Genomic DNA, 27,586 nt, shown 5'->3' on the forward strand with positions numbered 1-27,586 from the left:
GTAGTGGCCCCCTGACCTCTAGGGCCCCTGGGTTTTTCAATGCCATATGTACTTAAAATGGTGCCAATAAAAAATGCTACAGTTCATGCTGCAAAAAATAAAAATTATATATATATGTATCTCTCTTGTAATGAAAAAAGACAATGATGATTTTTTTCTGTAAGGTTCGGGTGTCGCATGGTTTTGCCTTCTGCGCCATCTGCAGCTCACGCCCTGCGCCAAAATCCAGGCGTGTGATCCCATCAAGACGACCAGAATCGCACCATCACACCAAGCCCCGCCCCTATATCTCCTATTGGCCAACAGCGACACACCTCCGACGCTCCCTCTGCAGGCGCCCTCCCATATTCGTCACATTCTATTGATACGTCACAGTGGTAGGCGTGTTCGCCGCCGCGTTCTATTGTCTCCAGGATACAAGGGAAACGCCTTCACCGCTCAGCCAATCAGCGGCGCCCTGTGCTGCTGGGCTGAGGTACACGTGGTTTGGTGCCGGCATATAGATGATGCGCTGTAGGGGGTGATGTGATATATTGGAGGGGCTTCTGATCACTGGAGTCGTATAGATAGGGGGGGAATTAACCGGTTGCATCCCGGAGTACTCTTGCATCGCAGAGGTAAGACGGTGAGTGCAGTGAGTCTGTGGCTGTCACAGGTGATCGTGCTTTAATGTGGCACTACAAGAACAAGCATGCTGTACCACTGCCTAGCAGAGGTTAAATATGACATTTGCAGCAGCCGGATCAGTAACAGTGCACATTATGCGGTAGTTAAGAGTGTGATTAATGTGTGGGCATTATGGAGGTGGTGTAGACCTGGGTGATGGCTGTGGTGTGACACCAGCAGGAGGCAGAGAGAGAAAATATTCTGCATGGATGAAGGAAAAAAAGCAGAATAAATTAGAAGTAATATTTCTAGTTTGTTACAGTGTGTCAGTGCAGGTCAGATCCGCACTGGTCAGATATAGACTGGATATATTCATCAGGTTTTCTGCCTCTGGATGGAATCCGGAATCTTGCAAGTCACTGACAACAAGCAGAGATCTTAAAAATGGTGGGAGATGGGATTGTCCAATGGTTGAAGACTTTTATGAATTTCTACAGTAATTTTGCTTTTTAGTTGTATTGTGGGAATTGTGCATCAGATATGGACTGAGGCTGTGGGGAGATGCAGCAGAGCTGGGTTTGTCAGGTCATTACTAGTGTTGAGCGAGAATGCTCGACACTGCTCGTTACTCACCCGAGCATCTCACTACTCGGGATGTTCGGCGAGCACCGAGCATTTCCGGGTTACTCGGGCGGGAGCTCGGGTCTCCGCCCTGCATGTTTGGCGCTCTTTACAGAGCCAATGAACATGCAGGGATTGTCAGCCAGTCACTGTAATGCCCCAGCCACGTCCACGTCCCACCGCAGCATTCAATTGTCCATATCCCAGACCTTGGGACGGAACACATCCTCCCCACACCGAGGATTGCGGGCCCTATGTCAGTCAGAGTTGCCCCCACAGTGTACAGCTCCTGCGCATCATCCTCCTCCTCCTCATGTTCAGCCTCCATCTCCGATATCACCACATCAGTTACAAGCTGGAAGCACTGCAGTACTGCCTCAGCCAAGCGGCAACAGGCTGTGCTGAAACTCATAAGCTTAGGTGAGAAACCTCACACTGCTTGTGAGTTGTGGACAGCTGTGAAAGAGCAGGCAGATCTGTGGCTGAGACCGCTGAACCTACATCCAGGCATGGTCATGTGTGACAATGGCCGTAACCTGGTGGCGGCTCTGAGGCGAGATCACACACGTACCATGCCTGGCTCATGTGCTTAACCTCGTGGTTCGGTGGTTTCTTAAATCGTACCCCGAGTTGCCAGATCTGCTCGTCAAAGTACGCCGCCTGTCAGCTCATTTTCGGAAGTCGGCTACAGCGTCCGCCACCCTTGCTGTGTTGCAGCAGCGTTTGCAGCATCCGGCACACCGACGGGTGGGTGATGTCCCCACATGTTGGAACTCTACCCTCCACATGTTGCAAAGGATTTGTGAGCAGAAGAGAGCAGTTGTGGAGTACCAGCTGCAACAAGGCCGTCGATATTCAGGTCAGACTCTACACATAAGACCTCAGGAGTGGACCTGGATGTCTGACATGTACCATCCTGACAAACTTTGAGGAGTCCACCAAGATGGTGAGTGGCGATGACACCATCATTAGCGTCAGCATCCCACTTGTCTGTCTTTTGCTATGCTCTCTGCAGAGAATTAAAGAGGAGGCATTGCAGCCAGAGTATGATGAGATGGATCAAGAAGCCGTAGCAGGCGATTACACACAGCCCAGCCTCATCTCATCCCAACGTGCATTGGGAGACAATGAGGGGGAGGAGGAGGAGGAGGAGGAGGAAGAACAGGAGCTAGTATCATGCGCTGTAGGCGGTAGTACCTGTACAACTGTCATACCGTCGGTTCAGCGTGGGTGGCCTGAGGAGGAGGAGGAGGAGAGCATGGTCAGTCGTCATCTTGGTGAGGACACGGAAGTCTTACCCGTTACAAGTCTGGCACGCATGGCTGACTTTATGTTACGCTGCCTTAACTGTGACCCTCGCGTTGTCAAAATGTTGGGTGACAGTCATTACTGGTTGGTGACTCTTTTAGACCCCCGCTACAAGGAGAACTTTCACTCTTATTCCTGAGGTGGAGAGGTCTACAAAAATGGGGCAATACCAGAAGGCCCTTGCTGCAGAACTGTTAAAAAAATTCCCATCTGAACACGCTAGCGGCAGAGGTCACAGTTCGTTGACCAACCAAGGCGTACAGGCGAGAGAGACGCAACTCCAATCCAGCAGAGGCAGGGGAACACTGTCAACATTCTGGGACAGTTTTCTGAGACCCGCCCAGCTTACAGGCCCTGAGGCACGGGGTACTCTCACAAGGAGTGGAAAGCTTCAAAAGATGGTGAGGGAGTACCTTGACGACCGTACCAGCATCCTCAGTGATTCCTCTGTGCCTTTTAATTATTGGGTATTCAAGCTGGACACTTGGAACGAACTCGCTCTGTACACCTTGGAGGTCCTGGCCTGCCCTGCCGCTAGCGTGTTTTAGTGCCGCTGGGGGAATTATAACTGATAAGCGCATTCGCCTGTCAACTAACAATGCTGACAAGCTGACCCTTATCAAAATGAACAAGGGCTGGATTGGGCCAGACTTCTCATCACCACCAAATGGCAGCAGAGTAACATAAAGTCAAATCCACTGTGTTATTTCGGGAGGTGTATTCCCATGCACCGCTTCACACCCACACATAGGTATATGACTCGCCCCCTGGGCCGTGGGGTACCCGGAACCGGGCCTTCTTGTGTACGGTGCTGATGGGGGTAGTAGTGCCAACCCGATCCCGTGGCTCAGGGTGGTCAGACCAAATACTGTGGCAATCTTCTATATGTCTTGCAATGTCCGACTACGCCACCCGTGGGTTGCGGTCAGAGCGAACCGCCGCTGCAGAACAGACCGCTGAGGCTGGTGTTGTGGGTGCAGCAGGGAATAGTACGACTCCCCACGGGAGGAGTGTAGCCTCAGGGCAGCGAGGGGTAGATGGTGGGGGTGATGGTGCAGGGAGTCCCAGTACCGTTAGTGCTGGCGAAGTAAGAAGCACAAAGACAACATGTTGCAGTCCAGGGTCTTTTACTCACAGTTCGTATACTCCAAGCCACTTCTGTACAGGTAGTGACTGCCCAAGCCGTGCTGCGTCCACCAGGTGAGGGGCTCGGTCAACTCCCAGGCAATTCAGGGGCATGGCACAGGACCCCCTTCTGTCCTTTCTCTGGCTCGTGCCCCACCAGTGACCAAACTTCTGTCCAGCTGCCGCGGATTTATGCGGGCAAACACTGGCCCCGTTTCCTGCTATCCTATATGGTGCCTTCCTAGCAGGTTTAGCGAGGGGTCGCACCAATATATGATCACGACCTCCGGTTCTTGGCTGAGGATTATTTGCTCCACCAACTCGGGATCTGGTACCCTTTCCTTGCCTGACCCGTCACCCGTAATCTCCTGGGTCCTTGGGGTCCCTTCTTCCTTCGTGTTCCTGGGCCTTTCTCTTCGGTTCCTTTTCTCTTTCTGTTCTGTTCCTTTTCCTTCTCTCTCTCTCGCCCTGCACGTGTCCCTAGGCCGGCTCTGGAGCAGAACTCCAGCGGAGCCTCTGCTCCCCTTCTCCTCCACTCTCACTTTCTCCTCACAAACTGAACTTCTCCCAGAACTAAGATGGTGCCCACCTTTTATACCTCCTCCTCCGTGTCTGAGCCCATGTGACCTGCATCCAATGAGCCCCTTCCTATGCCCAGGAACCAGCCCCTATCTGCTCCCACATCACTAGGGTCCCCCCCCTCCCCACTCCAGCCAGTGACATAGTCAGTCGTGCCTGCATACTAATGGGAGCACCGTAGAGCTGTCCCCCGGAAATGAGGAGTGTATATGTGTGCAGCTAACTGAGCCCTGGTCCATACTCCATCCTTACCCGGGAGTGGAATACCACACCTCTGGTTGAGGTGCAATACCCCTGTAGCGGCCGAACCCTCGGGGCGCTACATATACGCTTCCTCATTTCGGCTGTATTTTGCTCTTCTCCTTATCCTCCGCCTCCACCACTATACCACCAGGGTGACTGTGGTCCGTGTTGCCAGCATTGCAAGTTCCTCCGTCCTAATTTTTGGCAGCTTTTGCTTGGAAGGCATAGGCAAAGACTATGGGAGACCCACTCCCCAATAATGGGAATAATGTTTTTAATATGCTGTACTGCATGGCTCTTCCAAGGGGCATTAATACAGTCTTGTTAAGCTACTGCGACCTCCACCACTTTTCCAAGGGGCATTAAAACTGTCTTGTTAAACCACTCTGAACTCCACCACTCTTACAAGGGTCATTGATATGGTCTTTTTATTCCACTGGGACCTCCATGTCTCTTCCAAGGGGCATTAAAACCGTCTTGTTAAACCACTCTGAACTCCACGTCTCTTCCAAGGGGCATTAAAACCGTCTTGTTAAGCTACTGTGACCTCCACGTCTCTTCCAAGGGGCATTAAAACCGTCTTGTTAAACCACTCTGAACTCCACAGCTCTTCCAAGGGGCATTGAAATGTTGTTTTTAATTACCTCTAACCGCCACGACTCTTCCAACGGGCATTGTATTTCCTCCTAATTTTAGTCAGCTTTTGCTTTTCAATGCATAGGCGAACACTAAGGGAGACCCACTCCCTAATAATGGGTAGAAGGTTTTTAGTACGCTGTAATCCACGTCTGTTTCAAGGGGCATTGCAGTTCCTCATAATTTTTGGAAAGCCTTCCATTCACTGCTTAGGCCAACAGTGTACAGGAGACCCAGTTGCTATAAATGGAAAAAAACGGTTTAGTTAAGGCCCTCTGACCTCCATGTCACTTCCAAGGGGCATTGGAGTGCCTCAAAATTTTTGGGAGGCATTGCACTCACTTTATGCCCTATAACTGTGTAGCCGAACCGCTCCTTTTGGTACAGAAACATATCCTACAAGACATGTGTGGTTGGCTGGCCTGATATTCATGTGAATGATCCCTGTTCCTCCTGCTCTTTCTCCTTTGCCACCACCTCATCCATCATTCATCACCTGATGCTTTGTTTTAACGGGAGTCATAGAACTGGGGTAGTAGCAGGAAAACACCCAGCAATCCTCGGAGGAGGTAAGATATGCGTCAAAATGCTGACCACCTCAGGCTTAGCCGCTACTACATACATGCGCTTGCATTCCAAGGAACAGAAAGCTAAGGAGATGGATGGCCTCATGATCATGAATAATTTACTCGTTGTGTAGGAGGCCGACCACTGCTGCTGTCTACCTTCCGAACTTTGTGTTGAAGCCTGATTGACCCAGGACCCGCAATTCTCTATGTGTGGAGGATGTGTTGCATCCCAGTGTCCAACTGTGTCCCGGCTTTCACAATATTAACCAAGTGTGAGTGAGATGGACCATCCCTGGCCACATTCACTTGTCCACGTGTTTGTGGTTAGGCTGTCCTTCAAATAGGGGCGGCTGGGGACGGAGTATGGACACCCGGCCGCCCCATGGCGGCTGGAGACCAAGCGTGGACACCCGGCCGCCTGGCGGCTGGGGAAGGAGTATGGATACCAGGCCGCTGACGCAGCCATGACTTGGTGGCCAGATTCCGCCTCCACATGCCTAAAAGGCCCAATTTCCAGTGCAAGCAAGCTAGCAGTATGGTATTGCAGCCTGGGGGTGGGTGGGTGGCAGGTTGCACACTTACGCTTGCATTCCAAGAAAACAAAGCAGATGCTAACTTCTATCATCATCATGCTCCTCACCTTGGCACTCTCAACTCCCCTGATGGAGAATCCAGGGCCCACCGGAGGAGTCTGGTTCTCTGGTGGGCTCGTCCAATTCTGCCCTAATGCAGGCCAGGCTAAGAAAAGTGTGGGAAAGGTTACCGGGACAAATAGGGGCGACTGGGGACCGTTTATGGACACCCGGCCACCCCCTGGCGGCTGGGGACCAAGCGTGGACACCCGGCCGCCTGGCGGCTGGGGACGGAGTATGGATACCAGGCCGCCGACGCAGCCATGACGTGGTGGCCAGGTTCTGCCTCCACATGCCTAAAAGGCCCAATTTCAAGTGTAAGCAAGCTAGTAGTATGGTATTGCAGCCTGGGGGTGGGTGGGTGGCAGGCTGCATACTTGTGCTTGCATTGCAAGGAATGGGGGAGGTACAATTGAACACTGCTCTGGGACAAGGACTTGCACGGGGATAGTTGCAAGTCTGCATCTTCTGATGCGGTAAGGATCACTTCTGATGGGCACACTTTTAGGCAGTGACCTGGGTGTCAGAGATGCTTCCAGTGTTCTTCCCCATGCTGTTCCCATGTCTTTTCAGCACTGTATGCATGTGTCACACAGCACATGGCCAGATAAGGTTGTAAAATGTTAAAATGACATTTCCCGGTGAATGCATTTGTCACGGTTGAAAGCAATGCAAAAGTGCAAAAAACGCATAAAAAATGCTACTTTTGAACATAGCCCAAGGTGTGGAGGAGTATTTTTGTTTTTGGTTATTTATTTTACCTTATACACAAGTTTTTACCCTGGAAAGGAAATTCCTTAACATATTTCACAGGAAAACAGTTTCACTTTCGTTTTTGAACGTTTTATTGTGAGCCCTTAAAAGTGGCTTAATACCTCTGACCACGTTGTTGACAGCAGTGACCTGGGGGGCAGAAATGCTTCCTGGGGCGATCCCCATGTCTTTTGAGCACTGTCACTATCGTTTTGGGCACTTTTTAGGCTTTCTACAGACTGCCGGGAATTCCGCCGCAAAAATGCTCAGGTCTCCCATAGACTAACATTGGGCTCGTTGCTCGGGTCGAGCACCCGAGTATCATGGTGAGCTCGGCCCGAGCTTCGAGCACCCGAGCATTTTAGTGCTCGCTCAACACTAGTGATTACAGGACTCTGCACTGTGTTTTCTATAGTTTCCAGGGTCAAGCTGCAGAGTCATCATCCTGTAAGAAGCTGTGACTGACAAACTTGGCTTTATCTCTGTGCTCCATTCATAATTGCTTTTTTGTCAGTCATTGTGGGCATGTTTTTCATAATTAATATATTTATTTATTTTCCTAATAATTATTTGCGACCTTTTTTTTAAAAAGTTGCCAATGTTCCCCTTGGAGATTTTTTTTTTTTTTTTTCAGAAACTTTTAGCACAAATGTTAGTGGCGTGTTCCATTTGAATGGATTATGTCATTGTTTGTACTTAAAAAGGTGCAAAACAAATAAATTGACAAAAAAAAAAGTTTGATTTTGGACAAAATTTATTAACCTGCGCGTGCCATTTTAAAGACTTTGGTACAAAAAACAAAAAAACAAAAATGATTTAGACCCAGTGCACCGGAGTCCTCATTTGTGGATTTTTCTTTTAAAAGCCACTTTTTTTTTTTTTTTTTTTTTTTTTTTTTCATAATAGGCACAAAAAAAAAAAGAACGGGGGGAACATATGTATGCAACAATTTTTGCAACTTTTTGAAAGGTTAGAAACAATGAATCAGTCAAAAATATCTAAACCTAAATTCCACCCACAATGGTGAACATTTAAAAAAAAAAAAAAAAAATTTGCAAATACCATAATGATTTGGACCTGAATGTTTGAGTCTTACATAGTGGTGTGTGGAGGGCTGCACCTTCTTTGGGGCAGAGGGCGACCTATTTATGTCTTCAGCAGGTAGCAGTCGGTCTTATCTGGTTGTCCTGTCACCAGTTTGTGGAGGCTGCTCACCTATCCTATGTGACTGTGTGTAATCCCCAGTGCAAACTGTGTAGTCTGATCCAGCATCTTGCTGGTTAATCTGGTCCAGGATGGGTGTATGAGACCAGACTGAGAAAAGGGTAAAAAATATATATACTTTTTTTTTTTTTTTTTTTTATTTTAATCCAAATTCTGGAAATTTGATAGGTGTAAAAAAACAAAACTATGTTCTGGCTAAGTCTCCAGTGATTAGTCTTGGCGTTACCATGAAAACTGCCAGTCTGAACCTGCCCTAACACAGCGCTCGCTACATAATCAGTAACTGTATGTTCTTGCCATTTTGTAAAATCTTTATTAAATTTTTCTCTGTTTTCAGTATAAGTGGAAACAGTCAACAGGTAGGCTGGCTACCAAAACCCCAGCTCGTTCGCCTAAATAATTACCTCTATTTCTGGTACCTGATGGATTCTAATACTATAATGTTTATGGAGGGCTGGGTGTTTTGGTTAATAGAAATTATATGCATGCTTTTAACATAGATATAATAAAGACCAGAACTTTAGATGGTATAACTAGATGTTAGTAAGCTATTCTGACACGTTGGAATAAAAGATCAGTCAACAGCAGCCTGATAAAGGTATCCAGTAAGAAAGTGGAAGATGGGTTCACTTTTTTTTTTTTAATGGTCCTAAAAGAACTGATGAAGACTGTGCAGTCAATGGGGTAATACACAACCTAGACACATACATATTAAAAGATCAGACAACGGCAGCCTGATGGTTCACTTTTTTTTTTTTTTGTAATCATGAACTGATGAACACTATGCACTCTGGATAGGTGTGGTAATAGGTTAATACGCTAATCAGACAGATGCAAATAGAAGATCAGTCAACAGCAGCCTAATAAAGGCATCTGGTAAGCAAGTAGAAAGATTGTATCACTTTTTTTCTTAATGGTCATAAATTAATTTATGAAGACTGCACTCAGTGAGAGACTGGACACATACAGTGATGTTAAAAGATCAGACAACAGCAGCCCGATTATGGTTATTGGAAGGAGCTGCAGGCTTGGTTCACTGTTTTAGTGATCGTAAAGGATCCGATGAAGACCATGCACTCTGGGTATTTGGGATAATAATTATGTTTAATATACTAAGCAGACACATACAGATAAAAGATCAGTTAGCAGCAACCTGATGATGGTTTCCTGGATGCAAGCAGGAGGTTGGGTTTGTAGTTTTTTAAGGATCATAAAAGAACTAATGTGGATCATGCCCTGTGCAGGACTCTAGGGGAGTAATATGCTAATCTGGAACATACAGTAATAATATTGTAAGATCAGTCAACAGTAGCCTGATGGTGGTCTTCAGGAAGCAGAAAGAGGCTGGATTGCTATCATGACAGAACTCATGAAGACCATGCACTCTTTGGAAATAGGACATGTCGGAATCCGCTGCTGATCACCAGGGCAGTATAGATGCCAAGCATGGTGGGTGACTGCTGGCATCAGTCCAGTTATTTGCCTTCTAGTGCTGCCTAATGGAGGTAGTGTGTTATGACGTCACGGTCTACCCACGTCTAATAGCTCAGTCAATAGCAGCTTGGCAAAGGTTTACAAAAAGCAAGTTGAAGTCTGGGGTCATCTGCAGATGAGTAGGTGGGATAATAATCCACTAAATAGACATACAGGGCTCGTTTTGTTTTTTGTTTTTCAACTAGTTTTGCGGCTTCTTAGCCCAAAAAGTCACACGTGTCACAAAATGTTGCAAAAAATCCAGTGTACATAAATTCCCTGCAGTGGTGGTGGTGGTGGGGTCTGGAGTGGAGTTGTGCCACGTTTTGCGACTTTAATGAAATTAGTCTTTTTTTATTTTTTTTTAATCTGTCTGAAACCTCTGGAAAAGCCACACTACCATAAAAAAAACCTAAACCACAAAAGACAACTAGGAAAAAAGGCTCAAATTATTTAAATTTGTCACAAATCAAGTAAGTGAGAGGTATTCACGCCAAAAAAACTGGCGGAAATGCAATGATGAATCAGGCAAATTATATTCGGTTCAGTCAACAGCAGCCTGACTGTTTCCTAGAAGTCAGTAGCAGTATGGGTTCACTCGTATGATTTGGGGGGGGGGGGGGGGGATACTGGTGATGCCCATGCGCTCTGCAGATGTAGGTGGGACAATAACATACAATAGGTCAGTCAACAGCAAAGTAAGTAGAAGGCTGAGTTCACTTTTATGATCAGTAATAAAAGAACCAAGAAAGGACATTCGCTGTCAGATGAGTAGGTGGAATAATAATATCCATCTAACTATAAGATCAGTCAACAGCAGTCTGATCCTGGTTTGCAGGAGGCTGGATCACACTTTCAAGGATCATGACATGCACACTTCAGGAATGGGACCTGTCGTCACCAGGGCCGTGTAGATGCCAAGCATGGTGGGTGACTGTTGGCACCGGTCCAGTTCCAGTCCTACCCAATGATGGGCTACAGGGTGGCTGCCCACTTCCTCTTGATGGGTGCCATTATAATGGCCAGTAACTCTTCCTGTTTATCTGGTTGTCTCTTTTGTCTTTGCCCCGAAACTTATAATGTGCCAGGTTATTACAGGTTAATCATATTCAAGTATCTGGAATACAGACTGTTCTAGGAGGGGTGAGAAAACAGTTTCCTTATGGAGCTCAAATTGAAACTTTCTTATATATTTATTTTTTGGTAATTTTAGCAGACCCTTGAGTTGCCTGCAGATCAGTGGGGAGGACGGATCCTGAGTATCCCCCACTGATCATGAAATGGACTGGCAGGTGAACACGCTGCCCGGAGTCTACAGACAGCACAGGCTTTCCATTTAACAGCCTGTTCACACAGGCAGAACCTGGCTTTAACAACTTTGTATTTACCCACCAATAAAGACATTTTTGCACGTATGTGGAGCTGGATCATCCATATTTCGCATTCACATTGAATCTGTTCAGTGCACATAAATTGCCATTGTTCTCGGTAGCTCGAGTCCTGTTTACACAGGACAATGTGCTGCCGAGAAAAAAGATCTTTTGTGCAGCAGAGAAGATTATTTCACCCAATGATAAATGAGCAAAGCGCATCTTCGGCAGCCTGTTAGCAAGATTTTGACGAGTGTTCTTAGGGACGCCCAATTACCATGATCTTTCAATGCAAATGCACCTTAAACTTTGTAATCAATCGTATCAGAGAAATATCTTTTCTCCACTTATGATCCACTTCTTCTCTCCCTGAACTCAAAAAATGCACTGCCAGCACAATGAGGGATCATATTGCAGATATTATTGAAGTCTGAAGAAGAGAGGAACAGAGTGAGGCAGAGAAATGTGCACAAGTTGAGCTAGAACTTTCTAGTAAGGGTTATAGAATCATAGAATCATAGAATGTTAGAGTTGGAGGGGACCTCCTGGGTCATCTGGTCCAACCCCCTGCTCAAAGCAGGATTCACTAGATCATCTCAGACAGATGTCTGTCCAGCCTCTGTTTGAAGATGTCCATTGAAGGGGAACTCACCACCTCTCGTGGCAGCCTGTTCCACTCATTAATCACCCTAACTGTCAAAAAGTTTTTTCTAATATCTAATCTGTGTCTCCTCCCATTTTAGTTTCATCCCATTGCTTCTAGTCTTTCCTTGTGGAAATGAGAATAAAGATGATCCTTCTACAATGTGACAGCCCTTGACATATTTGTAGACAGCTATTAAGTCTCCTCTCAGTCTTCTTTTTTGCAAGCTAAACATTCCCAAATCCTGCAACCGTTCCTCATAGGACATGGTTTGCAGACCAGTCACCATTCTGGTCGCTCTTCTCTGAACTTGCTCCAGTTTGTCGATGTCTTTTTTAAAATGTGGTGCCCAAAACTGTACACAGTATTCCAGATGAGGTCTGACCAAAGAGGAGTAAAGACCGATAATGACTTCACGTGATCTAGACTGTATGCTTCTGTTAATACATCCCAGAATTGTATTTGCCTTTTTTGCTGCTGCATCACACTGTTGACTCATGTTCAGTCTATGATCTATTAGTATACCTAAGTCTTTTTCACATGTACTGTTGCTTAGCTCTATTCCTCCCATTCTGTATATGCTTTTTTCATTTTTATTGCCCAGATGTAGTACTTTGCATTTTTCCCTGTTAAAAACCATTCTGTTGGTTGCTGCCCACTGCTCCAGTTTATTTAGGTCTTTTTGAATCCTCTTTCTCTCTTCTCTAGTATTAGCTATCCCTCCTAGCTTTGTGTCATCAGCAAATTTAATCAGTTTACCCTCAATTCCTTCATCTAAATCATTGATAAAGATGTTGAACAATACAGGTCCCAGGACGGAGCCCTGTGGTACCCCACTTAAGACATTCATCCAGCTGGATGTGAAGCCATTTACAACCACCCTTTGAGTCCGATCACTAAGCCAGTTATGAATCTACCTAACAGTTGCCTGGTCCATTGCATACTTGGTCATTTTTTCAATAAGGATGGTGTGAGATACTTTGTCAAATGCTTTGCTGAAGTCAAGATATAATATATCTACAGCATTTCCCTGATCCACCCAGTCAGTGATTCTGTCATAGAAGGAAATTAAGTTAGTCTGACATGACTTGTTAGTTACAAACCCATGCTGACTCTGGTTAATCACTTCATTCTTATCCATGTACTTGCATACATGTTGTTTAATAATTTGTTCAAAGATCTTTCCTGGTATAGAAGTCAGACTCACCGGCCTATAGTTCCCTGGGTCCACCTTCTTCCCCTTTTTGAAGATAGGAACAACATTTTATATTTCACTCCAGATCTGGATGCACAGCTACACTGCTCAGTACTCCTGCATAATGTCCTCCTAGCTGCTGCTGCTTCTGAACATGTCCGAACAGCAGGAATCCCCATATGTCTGTACTATATATTGGAGACCTCATAGTAGTCTGGTCTTCACCCATTAGCTCAGAGACAACTGAAAATTATAGATACAACCTGCAAAGGGAAGGACTAGTGAAAAAATGCAGGATAAAAATCATATAATGGTTAGAAGTGGTGGACAGCATTTTCTGAGAAGTTTCTTGAAATGAAATGTGGTGTGTAGCTTTGTGTAGAGTAATCTAATTCTATAGGGGAGGTTACTGAGACCTCCACTATGCTTTAGCTTGTGCGTGCATACACAGTGGAGTACAGATGCAGCAGAAAGCTTATGGTTTCCATACTCCGCACTGTGTGCCTGCTCAGGCAGTATATGTACGCTCCTGCCTTCCACACGGCACACTTCTCTTCCCCCTTTTGAGCAATTAGTGGGGGCTTCAGGATCTGCAGGAATGTAAAGTGCATGCAAAATATAATAAAAAAAAAATAAAATGCATCAAATTCTAGTTACTCTAAATTTTGGCACACTTTTACTGGGTGAATAGAACTCCATTCTTGATAGATTCCCCACTTATCTACTGGTTAATTTCATTATAGTCTTATTGTCTCCCCATCGTCCAGTGGAGTAGTTATAGGTTATCGCCTATCCTATAGATGGGAGATGACTTTTCCCATTTTCTCTGGAAGCAGGTGGATCATGGTGCTACTGTTAAGGATCATTCCGACTCCAACAAACACATTGATCCTTGTGCAAAACTGACCACGTACAGACAGCACAAGGATCAATGCAAGATGGGTGGTCAGTGAGTACAAAATTGCAGCATGCACTATGATCCGTATTCTGCATAAGACTCACCCATCCTAAGTCAATGAGTGCATAAAAAACCAATCACATGAGGGTTACCGTCTGGAAACTGGATGGCGAGTAAATATCTAAAGTCTGGTGTCCGTATGTATTTCTGCATAAAGTTTGCTTTGCTGGACTGTAGAGAAGCTGGGTGACATCGCCGGTGGTTCCATTGGTGGTTGGTTGATGTCACCAGTGGTGCACCGCTAATGGTGGCAGACTATAAGCCCATTAGTCTGGGGAGCCCGACACAGATGCAAATACAGTTGAAAGCAATAAGCTGTCAGCGCCCTGTTCCATCATTCTCCCTGTGCATCTCAGTTCTGACATCTCAGCACAGCGGCCGCGATGACTTCATTACATTGCGTCCATTGTGCGGAGCTTTAGAGTAAAGGCTGACGCTGCAGAGATCAGACTCCCGTGGGGACTGGAAGAGGTGTGTGTTTGGTTTTTTTTTCGTTTTTTTTTGTTGTTGTTTTTAAGTTCATGAATGAGAATGTGTGTGAAGGATATACTGCGGGGGGTAAAGGGGTCTGTGGGGATGATCAAACTGGGTGTGGGGCTGTGGGGCCATTATTCTGTGCATGGGGGGGGGGGGCTGTGGGGCCATCATACTGTGCATGAGGGGGGGGGGGGCTGTGGGGCCATCATACTGTGCATTGGGGAAGGGGGCTGTGGGACCATCATACTGTGCATGGGGGGGGGCTGTGGGGCCATTATTCTGTGCATGAGGGGGGGGGGCTGTGGGGCCATCATACTGTGCATGAGGGGGGGGGGCTGTGGGGCCATCATACTGTGCATGGGGGGGGGCTGCGGGGCCATCATACTGTGCATGGGGGGGCTGCGGGGCCATCATACTGTGCATGGGGGGGGCTGCGGGGCCATCATACTGTGCATGGGGGGGGGCTGCGGGGCCATCATACTGTGCATGGGGGGGGCTGCGGGGCCATCATACTGTGCATGGGGGGGGGCTGCGGGGCCATCATACTGTGCATTGGGGAAGGGGGCTGTGGGGCCATCATACTGTGCATGGGGGGGGGGCTGCGGGGCCATCATACTGTGCATGGGGGGGGGGCTGCGGGGCCATCATACTGTGCATGGGGGGGGCTGCGGGGCCATCATACTGTGCATGGAGGGGGGGCTGCGGGGCCATCATACTGTGCATGGAGGGGGGGCTGCGGGGCCATCATACTGTGCATGGGGGGGGCTGCGGGGCCATCATACTGTGCATGGGGGGGGGGGCTGCGGGGCCATCATACTGTGCATGGGGGGGGCTGCGGGGCCATCATACTGTGCATGGGGGGGGGCTGCGGGGCCATCATACTGTGCATGGGGGGGGGCTGCGGGGCCATCATACTGTGCATGGGGGGGGGCTGCGGGGCCATCATACTGTGCATGGGGGGGGGGCTGCGGGGCCATCATACTGTGCATGGGGGGGGGCTGCGGGGCCATCATACTGTGCATGGGGGGGGCTGCGGGGCCATCATACTGTGCATGGGGGGGGGGCTGCGGGGCCATCATACTGTGCATGGGGGGGGGCTGCGGGGCCATCATACTGTGCATGGGGGGGGGGCTGCGGGGCCATCATACTGTGCATGGGGGGGGGGCTGCGGGGCCATCATACTGTGCATGGGGGGGGGGGCTGCAGGGCCATCATACTGTGCATGGGGGGGGGGGCTGCGGGGCCATCATACTGTGCATATGGGGGGGGGGGCGGGCTGTGGGGCCATCATACTGTGTTTAGACAACACTTTTGTTGGCATCATACTTTATAGGTGCCATGAAAAGGGTATTGAGGGTGAGATCACTAAGAGGGTTCAGTATGGCCAAAATTACAGTGTAAGTGCCACACTATATGTCCCTCTTTAAAAGTTGTGGGCTACGCCCCTCTGTGATGACACCTATGTGCTGTGACCCCAATGCAAATGTAGTTACATTTTTTTTTTTATGGGTGTTGGGATTCTGGGAATTTAGGATTTTTGCTGTGGTCCCATGACTTTTCTATACGCCCCTGGTTGTCACCCATTGTTCCCAGAAACTGCCTCCTCCTCCACAGCAGATGATTCAGGCTCCGGGTGTCAGGGGGTCAGCACCTGATGAGATGCAGCTCTGCAGATGATGAGACATGTGTGGTTGTAATGTGCAGCTTCTCTCCTCTCCACCCTGCTCTTGTGACGTAGGGGACAACTCCTACCCCCTCTCCTCTCCCCATTGGTCAGATTTAGAGGATGTGTCCTATAAAAAGCCAGACATGCTCCTGTGGATAAGGAGCAGATACCAGTGAGGTAAGAGGGGACCATGCTGCAGCCTTTTTCTTGCAGTCCCTTTATTATTTTTTTCCTCTACTGTATGACTATGCAGTGTGTGTCTCATGCCTGCATGGTGTACTCAGTGTAGTGAACTGTCCCTTTAATTACTGCTGCAATTTAACTCTTTGTAGCTGCACAGAAATTTTCATTTTCCCTGCTGTTAACCCCAACATCCCACCCCTGAGATATAAGGGGCTGCTTCTTTGCAAATCTGATGGTGTCTAATCTCTGCTTTCTGGAGTGTGTTTCGGAGTATAGGGCGCATTCACACCTAAATCTCATCCCGCCTTAAAATGCAAAATTGTCCATGCACAAAACTGCAGACTCTGCTCTGCTACATTTAATAAGGGTTTCATGATCTGCAGTCCTGGACCCAGTCCTGGCTATTTGGCTCCTATGGCAGTAACTTTGGGTATGGCTCATGCCTGGTAGTTGGGGTTGCCCTTTAATATTGCTCCTCCTATAGATCTTCCTGTACAGAAGTAGCTGGGACATGTTCCTCTTATAGACCCTGCCGTCACGTAGACAATTAATGGTATATTCCTAGAAAGCGTTTCCTTCCCAGCCCTATGGAGTCAGGGGGGCTTCGGTGGCTTCTTGGAATTTGTTTTATAGATGGAAGATGATTGACATGGGGCTTTCATCTCACCAGACAGGAGATGGAAGTAAAAATTTTTACTAGCCATCTAGGAGATGCACTTGCCCAATTGGCCATACATTGGAAACTCCTAGTAATTACATACAGGATGTGTCACTGGTTACTGTATAATTGTCAGCAGGGACGAGTCGTCTAATTCTAGAGCTTTCCAGTCTTGCGCAAATGAAATGGAAAGAAGAAATCCTGCAACTTTTAGATTAACTTCTTCCTTATTGTCAAGATCTCTGCTTGATGTCAGTGAATGGAAACCTTCCCATTTACACCCATTGAATCCTTCTCACAGCTGAGTATTTGGTACAGTTGTATCCAGTCTAGACCCTCCTTTCAGCTGCACTGATACATTGTAGCAAACTAATCCTACAGAGTAAATCCTTCTCACAGCTGAGTATTTGGTAAACCTGTATCTAGTCTGTTGCCTATTGGCTGCACTGATACATTGTAACAAACTAACTTGGCAGGAGTGTGATTAGTATTCCTTGTAGCCAACTCTTCCCTGGGAGATATTTTTTGGGTCTGTGCAGATTTATAATCTGTGAATGTAAAATAAGATTGTTCCAATTCACTGAGGGCAAGCAGGGCGATGTAAACTGAGAACATGAAACAAAGTTTGTTAGAAAGTTGTAGAACTTTTCATTTTGTTTATTATTTGTACATTTTTTTTTTTTTTTCAATATGACTTCTACATCCGTCTCCATCGTGTGACTCTCCAGCTCCCAGTCACAGTTTTGCACAGTAAATCGAATAAGTATTTCTAGCTTAGTCACGGGACGCCTTGTAGGTCTTGCTGGCACCTGTAGTTCTAAAACAGCTGAAAACACAAACCAGCCTGTGTAATGCACTGCAGGATTGCCAGCTGTCCAGAAATCCCCATATAGTCCATAAAAAACAGGGCACGGTTTGCTGTCTGTGTAATAAATAAATAGAAATATTTTTTTTCAATTATCTATTTTTTAAACATTTTTTTAAGCTGTACAAAGTGGAGCAGATTACTATAATTGTAATGATCATCATTTTACAGTGCATGCAGATATCTTTTACATATAATGGGCTGTAGACATGCATCATTAAATCTCAATGATTTTTATGTGTTTTTTTTTGTTATGGTGTGTATGTGTGTGTATATATATATATATATATATATATATATATATATATATATATATATATATATATATATATATATATATATATATATATATATATATATATATATATATATATATATATATATATATATATATATATATATATGTTTCCGGTATCTGTATGAGCTGATGGTGCAAGGTGTGAAGCGGGTCTTTCTGAGCTGTCTTGGGGGTTAGTGATCCCTTACATGTCCACTTAGCAGCCTGAGACCAAGTGGGGGGGCTTTCTAATCTGCACATTAACTATTCAGCTGCCAGGTGCATGCATTCCACACATACCATGTATACTCGCATCCCCCCCATATAATGTGCACCATCTCCGCTAGTAAAATGAAGTGGGGGGGGTGGGGGAATAAGAGACGTCTGATGTCGGAGCATCTCCAGGTTCGGATACACAACTTGTATATAGTGTTCCTTGCCCCGGGGCGGTAGAGACTCTTGTAAAGTTTTGGGAGTGTCTACGCTTTTTTATTTATTTTTTATCCTCTGCCTGGTTTGGCTTCTTATGTTACAATTTTTATCTCTCAGATCCTAAAAACTTGTTTTTAAATCAAAAACCGTCCTCGGGTCATTAACCCCATGTGCCCGTCCCTTTTCTCTATTCCAGAGATGCCTGTTGTGCGGACGTTAACGAGGACTGTGAAGCAGGTGCTGCGGCGCCCTGCGTGCGGATGTCAGACTGTCACCTCTGTCCGTTTCATTGGCTTTTCACCCCGTCAGGTGACATCCGATGCCAGCTTCCACTCGGTGTCCTTCTCGGAGGCTGACCACCCTCGGGTGCTGATCACTGGTAAAGGGGTCTCTTCCTCATCGTTGCCCTTCTCTGCATCTGAATGTTTCACTCGTGTTTCTTACTTCTACACAGCAGCAAACCTTCACTATTGTCTCCTCTGCATTTTTCCTTATTGCCATTCACTTGTATTATGTCCACTTTTTTCCCCAAAAAATGTTGACCTCTTAATTTTTGGTTTTGTATTATTGCTGCCTCTTCACATGCTTTCCCCCAACATTCTGATTTTTTTTTTTTTTTTGTACCTGCAGATCTAGGGTTAATCTGCAGGTAAATAGCATTACATTCTTCCTGGCTCACTATACTGTGAGCACAGTCCCTGGCACTTTGATTAGCAGCTTGTTCTGCACAGAAGATCGTCAATGTACCTGCCAGAGAGTTATTACGGCCACCGCTCACTTACCTGTGCCCTGACGACAGATTAGATATTAGAAAAAAACTTTTTGACAGTGAGGTGATCAATGAGTGGGACAGGCTTCCACGAGAGGTGGTGAGTTCTCCTTCAATGGAAATCTTCATAGAGGCTGGACAGACATCTGTCTGAGATGGTTTAGTGGCTCCTGCATTGAGCAGGGAGGTGGACACTAGGACCCTGGAGGTGCCTTCCAACTCTAACAGTCTAGGATTCTATGGCTGGAAGCGATCAGCTGCAGGAAAATTACAAGTTCATTTGCTCCAGTGAAGCAAATTGACAGGATTTTAATGTTGTTTACCTGCAGATTAGAGGAAAGGGAATCTGTCAGCAGGTCTTTGCTTTGTAGTCTGAGAGCAGCATGATGTAGGGACAGAGACCCTGATTCCAGTGATGTGTCACTTAATTTACTGAGTACAGCTGTTATAGAATCCGTTTTCTCTGCTGCATATGTAGCAGAGCTAGGAGTGCTGAGCTGTGTCTAACCCCGCTCACACCACTGACCGCTTTCTGTCAATGTACACAGAAAGTTTCCAATCAGTGGTGGAGGCAGGTTTGGCCCAGGAGCTGCGGGACGCCTAGTCCTTTAGTGGTGATCTCTTGCAGATAAAACACCGTTCTATTGAGAGGGCAAAACTCCTCCTAGTAAGTGACACATCGCTGGAATCGGTCTCTGCCCCTACATCATGCTGCTCTCAGACTACAAAGCAAAAACCTGTTGACAGATTCCCTTTCTTCTCAATAATCATTCACTCTCAATTATGTCTTTTATCTCTCTAACACTAAACCTTTCTTTTTGTCTCCCCGGCATTTTTTTTTTTTATTATTATTTCCTGCCTTTTTTCTTTGCACATTGTCCTCTTTTTTTTGCTCTTTTTTTCCCCCGCTATATTCTGACCGCTTCATCCTTTGCTTTGTGCTCTACTGCTGCTTCTCCTGCCTTTCCCTTTCCTTTCTCCTGTTTCTTTTCCAGTGTCTCCTCTACCTTTTTTTTTTTTTTTCACTGCGGATTTTCTTTCTGGCCTCTTTATTCCTTCCTTTGTATTGTGCCCTCTTGACTACCTCTCCTACCTTTTTTCTTTTCAGTTCCCTTTTGTGTGTCTCTCCTCCTTTGTGTCTTCTTTGTCATTCCTGTCTTTCACTCCTCCAAATCTCTTGCGCCTCTTACTAATTATCCATCCTACTATCTTTTCCCATTCTACTTCCTAAAAGCCAGGATTACATTCCTGTCTTCCTCCATGCCGGAAAAGCTTTGTATGTATATAAGGGTCATTGTAGACAACCAATCATCCTTCCATGAAGCCCGCACCTTTTGTTCCACTCTCGGAATTCAGTGCATTGTTTAGATCTTCTAGGAGCCCAAAGAATGTAACGTAATTGTATCTGTTGTCCTCCGTCTCAATATTGCAGGCGATTAGCTCCGTACCTGCGATCTTGGATCGTACAACTGAAATCCTCAGGGGGGGTTCACATATTTAATACTTGTGTTTTTTTATTTTACAGGAGGATTAGGTCAACTAGGAGTTGGACTTGCTAAACTACTGAGGTACGATCATTGTACTCCAGCTGTTATTGGCTGCCATATAACGTTAGGTTTACAGCGATGCAGTAATTGTAGGCTGGTTTATAGCTCCGCACATGTTGGGACTTTCAGAGACCAGCCCTACGTGGAATAATTTTTAGTCTTGACTGGTGGGACAAATCTTGAGGGTTTCCATAAAGTTCAAAATTAGAAAAAAAAACATGGCTACTTTCTTTTAGAGACAGCGCCACACCTGTCTACAGGCTGTATGTGGTATTGCAGTTGACGTTAATGGGGTTCAGCTGCAGTACCAGACATAGCCTGTAGACAGGTGTGGCGCTCTAATGTAAAAAGCAATCCGTTTTTTTAATCTTGCGCAATCCTCTTTTAAAGTCTCTGTGATTAGAGTTAAAAGTATTATAGGAGGTGATGCATTTATTGTATTGCAGTTTAGTCAGTGGTTGAGTTTTTCTTTGGTCACAGGAAACGTTTTGGCAACAGCAATGTGATCCTCTCCGACATCCGAAAACCTCCGGACAATGTGTTTTATAGTGGTAAGTGTCAAAGGATATAATAAAGCTGTACAATACAGAACCGCCTGGAACACAAATGGATCATGAGTCGGTATGAAAGGAGTGGTCAGCTTTGGATAATCCCTTTTTGTTTAGGAGGTTCTTGGGACGTTTTAAAAAAATAAATAAATAAAATTAAAATTACAAATTGTAAGATAGAAAAATTGTGTGGTTACATGAAGAGGAGACATGAGGAGTTAATGAGTGACAGCTGTTTCGCATAAACTATGCTTCTTCTGGAAGAAGAAGAGCCGGAAGAAGCCTAGTTTACGCGAAACAGCTGTCACTCATTCATTCCTTAGATCTCCACTCCTCATATAATGACTGAATAAATTGAAGTTCCTTTTCCAATTTTTCTATCTAAAAATGTTTAATAATCTGTCCTCCCTTTGTGCCAAGCACCACCAGATCTGGTTGCCCGCTTATTCTTTTTTGCCACATGTTTCTTCCGAATTAAATGCCGCACAGGTGTAGTAACAGTGCCAGCGTTTCTACCTTTTTTTTTTTTTTTTTTTTTTTTATGTGTTCACTTAAAAATAAGTTGGCTGCAGAGTGTCCTTTCTACTTGACCCTTCTGTGATCTACAACAAGTGTTCAATTTTTCTGCAGCGCCCCGACAGGGGAAATAATGCATTACATGAAACCTATTGAAATCAGTATCTTGTTGGGTCCTCCACAGGAGGTCACTTTTTGCACTTGCTCTGGGTAATTAAAGGGGGCCTAAGTTAAGAAATTGCCCACTGATCACCTGACATACCCCCTTAGCTATTTTCCTAAATTTTCTGAAGATCGGTGCTGAACTGTAAGTTTTTGTAATTTTTTTTTTCTTTCTCTCCTTTAGGACCTTTCATTTATTCCGATATATTGGACTACAAAAATCTCCGTGAGATTGTGGTGAACAATCGGATCACCTGGTTAATACACTACAGTGCCTTGCTCAGCGCAGTCGGTGAAGCAAACGTTCCTTTGGCCAGAGCGGTCAATATAACTGGTAAGATGGGTGACACAGTTGGTCCCGAATTTTGCCTCTAAATGGGGCTAATAGTCTTCTTCTCCTCAGGTCTGCACAATATCCTGGACATAGCTGCGGAGCATGGGCTACGTCTCTTTGTGCCCAGTACCATTGGGGCATTTGGACCAACCTCTCCAAGAAACCCAACTCCTGACCTTTGTATTCAGAGGCCAAGGACCATTTATGGGGTCTCAAAAGTCCATGCGGAGTTAATGGGAGAGGTAAGAGCTCTTGCTTTTCAAACTTTTTAATATATACGGTATATATTTTTTATAGGGGCAAATGTTATAAAAAATTTCAAGTACCTTGCCATATCCTAAAAATCAATGCAAAATGAATCTGTCATGGTGGTCTCCTCTTCTTCTGGAGGTAGTGGGTTTGAAATATTTTGTAAAGAGTCCTATAGACATTGCCAGAGAAAGCTAAATCACTACTGTATCGCAAAACCAACTCCGATTGATGTGAGTGCCTCTAAGATCCCCGTCAATATCCAAAATGTTAGATCTGTGGCTGGTGAACGGGCATCTATGTTTGCCGTATGCTCTTTCCGAGCCAACTCTGTGCACATGGCAAGTTGAAGCTATGAAACACGGGGTAAAGAAGCTTAAAGGGGGCTTTCCTCCCAAACAAGATCGGTACGTCACACGCCTGTCCATGGGACTCCCAACTGGTTCCATGGCTCATTTAGTTTCCTTCACATACAGCGCCATTCTTGGCCAAGGGGCTGTGCTAATCCTGAGAGCACATTGATGGCATTGTTAATTTAATCAACATGTCATTAGCGGGGAAGATCATCTTAAATATGGTGAGGGAAGGGGGTGATTCCAAAATGAAGCAAATCTTCAGCACTGAAAAGCCACTAAAGTGATGGATGTCTGAAGTTGCCGCCTGAGGCCATGGCCCATAACCTTTCGGAATAACTTCTTCTCCTAATAGGTCATTTATCTCTTTATTATATAGATACATTGTCACCAGCGCTTTTATACTGTTGATTACTCATTTACGTTCATGAAGGTCATGCCGATTCCCCCCGGTATGATGCCTACCCATTGGTTGCACAGGCTTCAATTCAAATCTGGCCGGCAGCTCATCTTGTGAAATCTGATGTATGTCCTTGTCTGTCTGGTGATGCTCAGATGGAACTGGCAGCGCGTTTTCTGGCCGGAGAATGGTCTATTGATACCTCCCTTCCCGTCGACCATCTTTCTGCTGATTTGGCAGATTACTAATGTTAGCATAAACCTGTTAATCCAGGGAAGAACCCAGTCCAAAAAAATAAACCCGGCTGAGAGCAAACACTGTGAATCGAGCCGAAAAAAAAAAAAAAAAAAAAGGTTATTCAAGTCCACCCTGGACAGGGATGAATCTGTTTTATTTTTTACCCAACAGTACTATCACTACCGGTATGGCCTGGACTTCCGATGTCTCCGCTATCCTGGCATAATTTCGGCTGATTCCCAACCTGGAGGAGGAACGACAGGTCATTACCAATCTTAGAATAGTCAATTCTGTAGTGTAATCACAATGCAAGTTTTGATCAGTGGGGTGGTAAGTTTTCTGAAAGTGTCCTTCACACTTTAAGTATGGACCATCTTGACTTTCAACTTGACTTCTGATCTTAGCATGCATCATGTGGGGGTGGACACAACCCTTTTAAGAACATTAATTAGAATCTGCCGCACATCCATAAGCCCTGTCCACATTCGATTTTGTCTCAAAGTCAATCTTTGTACTTGGGGTGACTGGTGTTTTCTGCTGTCCCTCATAGACTCCATTTTTCCTCACCAGACTGTCATTTCAACCCGGTGGATGAGTGTGGAAGATCATAGGACTTGGAGGTGATCTTCTCAATCCAATAGCAGGACCTCATCCATATGTATTTTCTCCATGTAGACTATGCAGTCCAGATATTCCATGATGCCATGAAAACCGGTCGATTTGTCTGCAACTTGAAACCAGACACTCGTCTGCCAATGATGTACATTGATGACTGTCTGAGGGCAACCATGGAGGTGTTGGAGGCACCAGCAGAGTCTCTCACCATGAGGACGTACAACATCAATGCCATGAGCTTCAGCCCTGAAGAGTTGGCCCAAGAAGTGCGGAAACACCTGCCTGAGCTGGAGGTTGTGTACAATATGGATGCGGTCCGACAGGCCATTGGTGAGTACATGGTCTATACCAATTGGCTCCAACCTGTTGTGACCTAAAGGGGGGGTTTCGTTGTAGAAGGGTATAACTCAAAAACTGAAAGCCTTGTACCCAGTTCTAGAAGCCATAACCTGGTGGATCTTCAGTTCTAATATCTCCTCTTTGTCTCTCAGCTGATAGTTGGCCGATGAACTTTGACGACAACAACGCTCGTAATGACTGGGGCTGGAAACACGAATATGACCTGCCAGAGCTGGTCACCACCATGCTGGGCTACTTGAACCCTGAACGTCTTGCTGCCCAGGCCAGCTGATTTAATCTCGGGGAAACCTTATTTCTCAATGCATCATTGTAGTGTCTGTCATACAATATGGTATACGATGCCGACACAAGTGTTCATGACTCTCAACATCTACTGTTACCACTTGTAGTCATCCAATTCATGGGGGAAAGCTAAAATATTCTCCATCATTTGTAAGTCTACCCATGAGGCCAGTGTATGGATCCATGCTTTATTACTTGAAGATGTGGGTTTTTGGGGTCAGTGTAGGGTTATCGGACCTGCACCTCCTTCAGTTGTCACAACCTAAATTCTATCCCTTTCTTGGTAGACTTCTTGTACAACTGTTGGGTGGCTGCAGGTTACCTTTTGCTGAGCTGCGGAACCAGGTGCTAAACTGTAACAAGAGTAGGTATGTAGTTTGATGCTAGTCAAAACAAAGGGGGCAAGAAACGCGCCAGTGGCTATAATCAATGGACCTCAAGAATGGAGTTGAATAAAGATCTCCATTAAAATAAATGTTGGGCCCCATTGGTTGTGATTCCAGCCCTGCCCAAAAATATATATATTTTTATTTTTTTTAAATATTTTTTTTCACCTTTTTATTGATCCAATGTTCTTACAAGCTTTATAGCAGTCACAGCCCCAGACCTAGAGTTTAAATTCTAGAATTTTAACTACTTGCAGTCACCACTAGAGGGAGCTGAGGATCTCGCCACAGACTGGTAAACTTTTAATTGTATCTTATTTTAAATGGGCTTTTTTTCTTGTGCAGCATGAGCAGTATGGATGTTCTACATCTTCTTTGGAAATGTAACTTTTTGCTTAAGTGTACTATTGCTATTTTAAAATGTAAGTATAGAATTTGCTATCAATTTTTTTTTCTCTGAAATTAGATTTTCTTACCTGGTTATTATACTTTACCAATCATATAAAATCTAAAAGTTTCTTTAATTTTTTTTTTTTTTTTTTTTTTCCATGAACACGCTTGATGACTTGGGGTTGACTTGATTTATTTATACTTGAATATACTACAAATGATTATTCCAACTTTTTCCTGACGATACTGAAGTCTCCTTTTCTTCTCAAATTACTCAAGGTTTCATGCACATGGCTATTTGGTTACATGGAACCCGAGTATGGCCACCTGTAGAGTATTATGGGCCTATAATATCCTTCCAACTGCATATGTCTATCTGAAGCTGGAGAAAAGAGCAAATTGTTCTTTTTTTTCTCACCATCCAGTGACATATGGAGTCTCTGTGGCTTCTTATCAGGCTTTGCTATGGTTCATGATGTTATGGGAGAGGTCTGAACAATGGTTATGTAATTTAGTTTTAGCTTTGGAGAGACATCATTTCACACAAACCCCAAAAATGGACCGGACAAAATTGTTGGCACCTTTCCAAAATTATGGGTAAACAACTTTTTCAAGCATGTGATGTTCGGTCACACTTGCCTCTGACTAGTAGCAGATGTGGTCAATATAAAAAAATCACACCTGAAACCAGATAAAAATGGAAGAAGTTGACTTAATCTTTACATTGTGTGCCTGTGTGTGCCACACTAAGCATGAAGAACAGAAAGAGGAGAAGAGAACCGTCTGAGGACTTGAGAACCAAAACTGTTGTAACCTTGAGATTGTTGATATTTTTCAAGTCCATCTCCAGAGATCTAAATGTGTTGGCTATGCTGGCTCGGAGGCTGCGGCTCACCCCTGGCTATGCTGGCATTGGCTTGCCTGGAGTGAGTACTGTCTGCAGAGAAGGATCGGTCCAGCCGGCGCTTTCAATGCACATGGACCAATGAAAGTCAATGTCCTTGTTCACATGAGCGTTTTTTTACACACTGATTTTTATTTTTGTTGGACGAAAGATGCGTTTCCATAGGCATGTCTGAACCTGGCCCTATGCTGTCTGCAACAGCGAGAGAGGTGGTGAACTAAACTGAGGTTGTTCCAGTTTTTCTTAATAAAAATCTGCCATGATGTATTAAAAAAAAAAATAAATAAATAAAGAAATAAAAAAAAAAAATTACAACACTTTTCTCCTACACACAATCAATTTATTGCTGATATTTGATTAATTATGAACCAACAGAGAAGTACATGGGGGGGGGGGAAAAGGTACAAATCTAGTGAACGTATTATAATGGGCATATGCTTTGCATTTTAGCTCCCTAAGTTCTCATGTTCACCCAAAGGTAGTGATGTAGTAAGAAGAATAATAATAAAGGTTGTAAATATTAAAATATGCCAAGAGCTTGTGCTGAGCGGTCTCCGGGGTATAGGAGATATATTCCTACAGCAACAACGACCAATGAGTGCGACGATGATTATAATCCGCTATATAATCGCTATTTTTGTAAACTGGACATATTTTTGCATTGTTTGAATGTAATAGCAAGAATGTATATACGGTAATTAAAAAAAAAAAAAAAAAAAAAAAGTGAAATGTTCATGGTTTAGGTGTGTTTTTAATAAAGATCATGATATGGGGAATAAAGTTGACAACTTTTTTAAAAAAAAAGCTGCTAACTTTCTGATGATCGCGGCTTTATTCGGCTGATGGGTGGGATCTGGCGGTCAGCGGGATGTAGGGATGTGGCGGTCAGCGAGATGTAGGGATGTGGCACATATGTCTATTGCAGTCAGTCGAGGTCTATCTCCGCACCCCACCGCACGTCACAGAAGGCTTTCACTAAGGATCAGTCATCGGTGTATTTTTGGCTGCGGCAGCAGCGGATATTATTTCTAGAGGAACACT

At 45.1% G+C, this 27,586-nt stretch overlaps 1 protein-coding gene across 3 annotated transcripts; it reads left to right on the top strand.

The window, feature by feature from the left end:
* Window positions 1-483: 483 nt before the first annotated feature.
* LOC141258778 (L-threonine 3-dehydrogenase, mitochondrial-like) lies at window positions 484-26,937 on the top strand. 3 transcript variants are annotated; one of them, XM_073673891.1, is made up of 9 exons: window positions 484-617; window positions 18,690-18,872; window positions 20,788-20,830; window positions 21,290-21,360; window positions 22,220-22,369; window positions 22,439-22,611; window positions 23,780-23,870; window positions 24,284-24,553; window positions 24,715-26,937. In XM_073673891.1, exons 2-9 carry the CDS (start codon window positions 18,692-18,694, stop codon window positions 24,852-24,854), a joined length of 1,119 nt encoding a protein of 372 aa, XP_073529992.1. In that variant the 5' UTR covers window positions 484-617; window positions 18,690-18,691; the 3' UTR covers window positions 24,855-26,937. The 3 variants fall into 3 exon arrangements, with proteins under 3 accessions (XP_073529992.1, XP_073529993.1, XP_073529991.1); XM_073673892.1 differs by having other exon boundaries at window positions 515-625; XM_073673890.1 differs by lacking the exon at window positions 484-617 and adding an exon at window positions 16,213-16,255.
* Window positions 26,938-27,586: the final 649 nt, after the last annotated feature.

The sequence above is a fragment of the Phyllobates terribilis genome, unplaced genomic scaffold (genome assembly GCF_046119375.1).
Source record: "Phyllobates terribilis strain yellow unplaced genomic scaffold, ASM4611937v1 Scaffold_3__8_contigs__length_932513732, whole genome shotgun sequence".
NCBI classification, from domain to species: Eukaryota; Metazoa; Chordata; class Amphibia; order Anura; family Dendrobatidae; genus Phyllobates; species Phyllobates terribilis.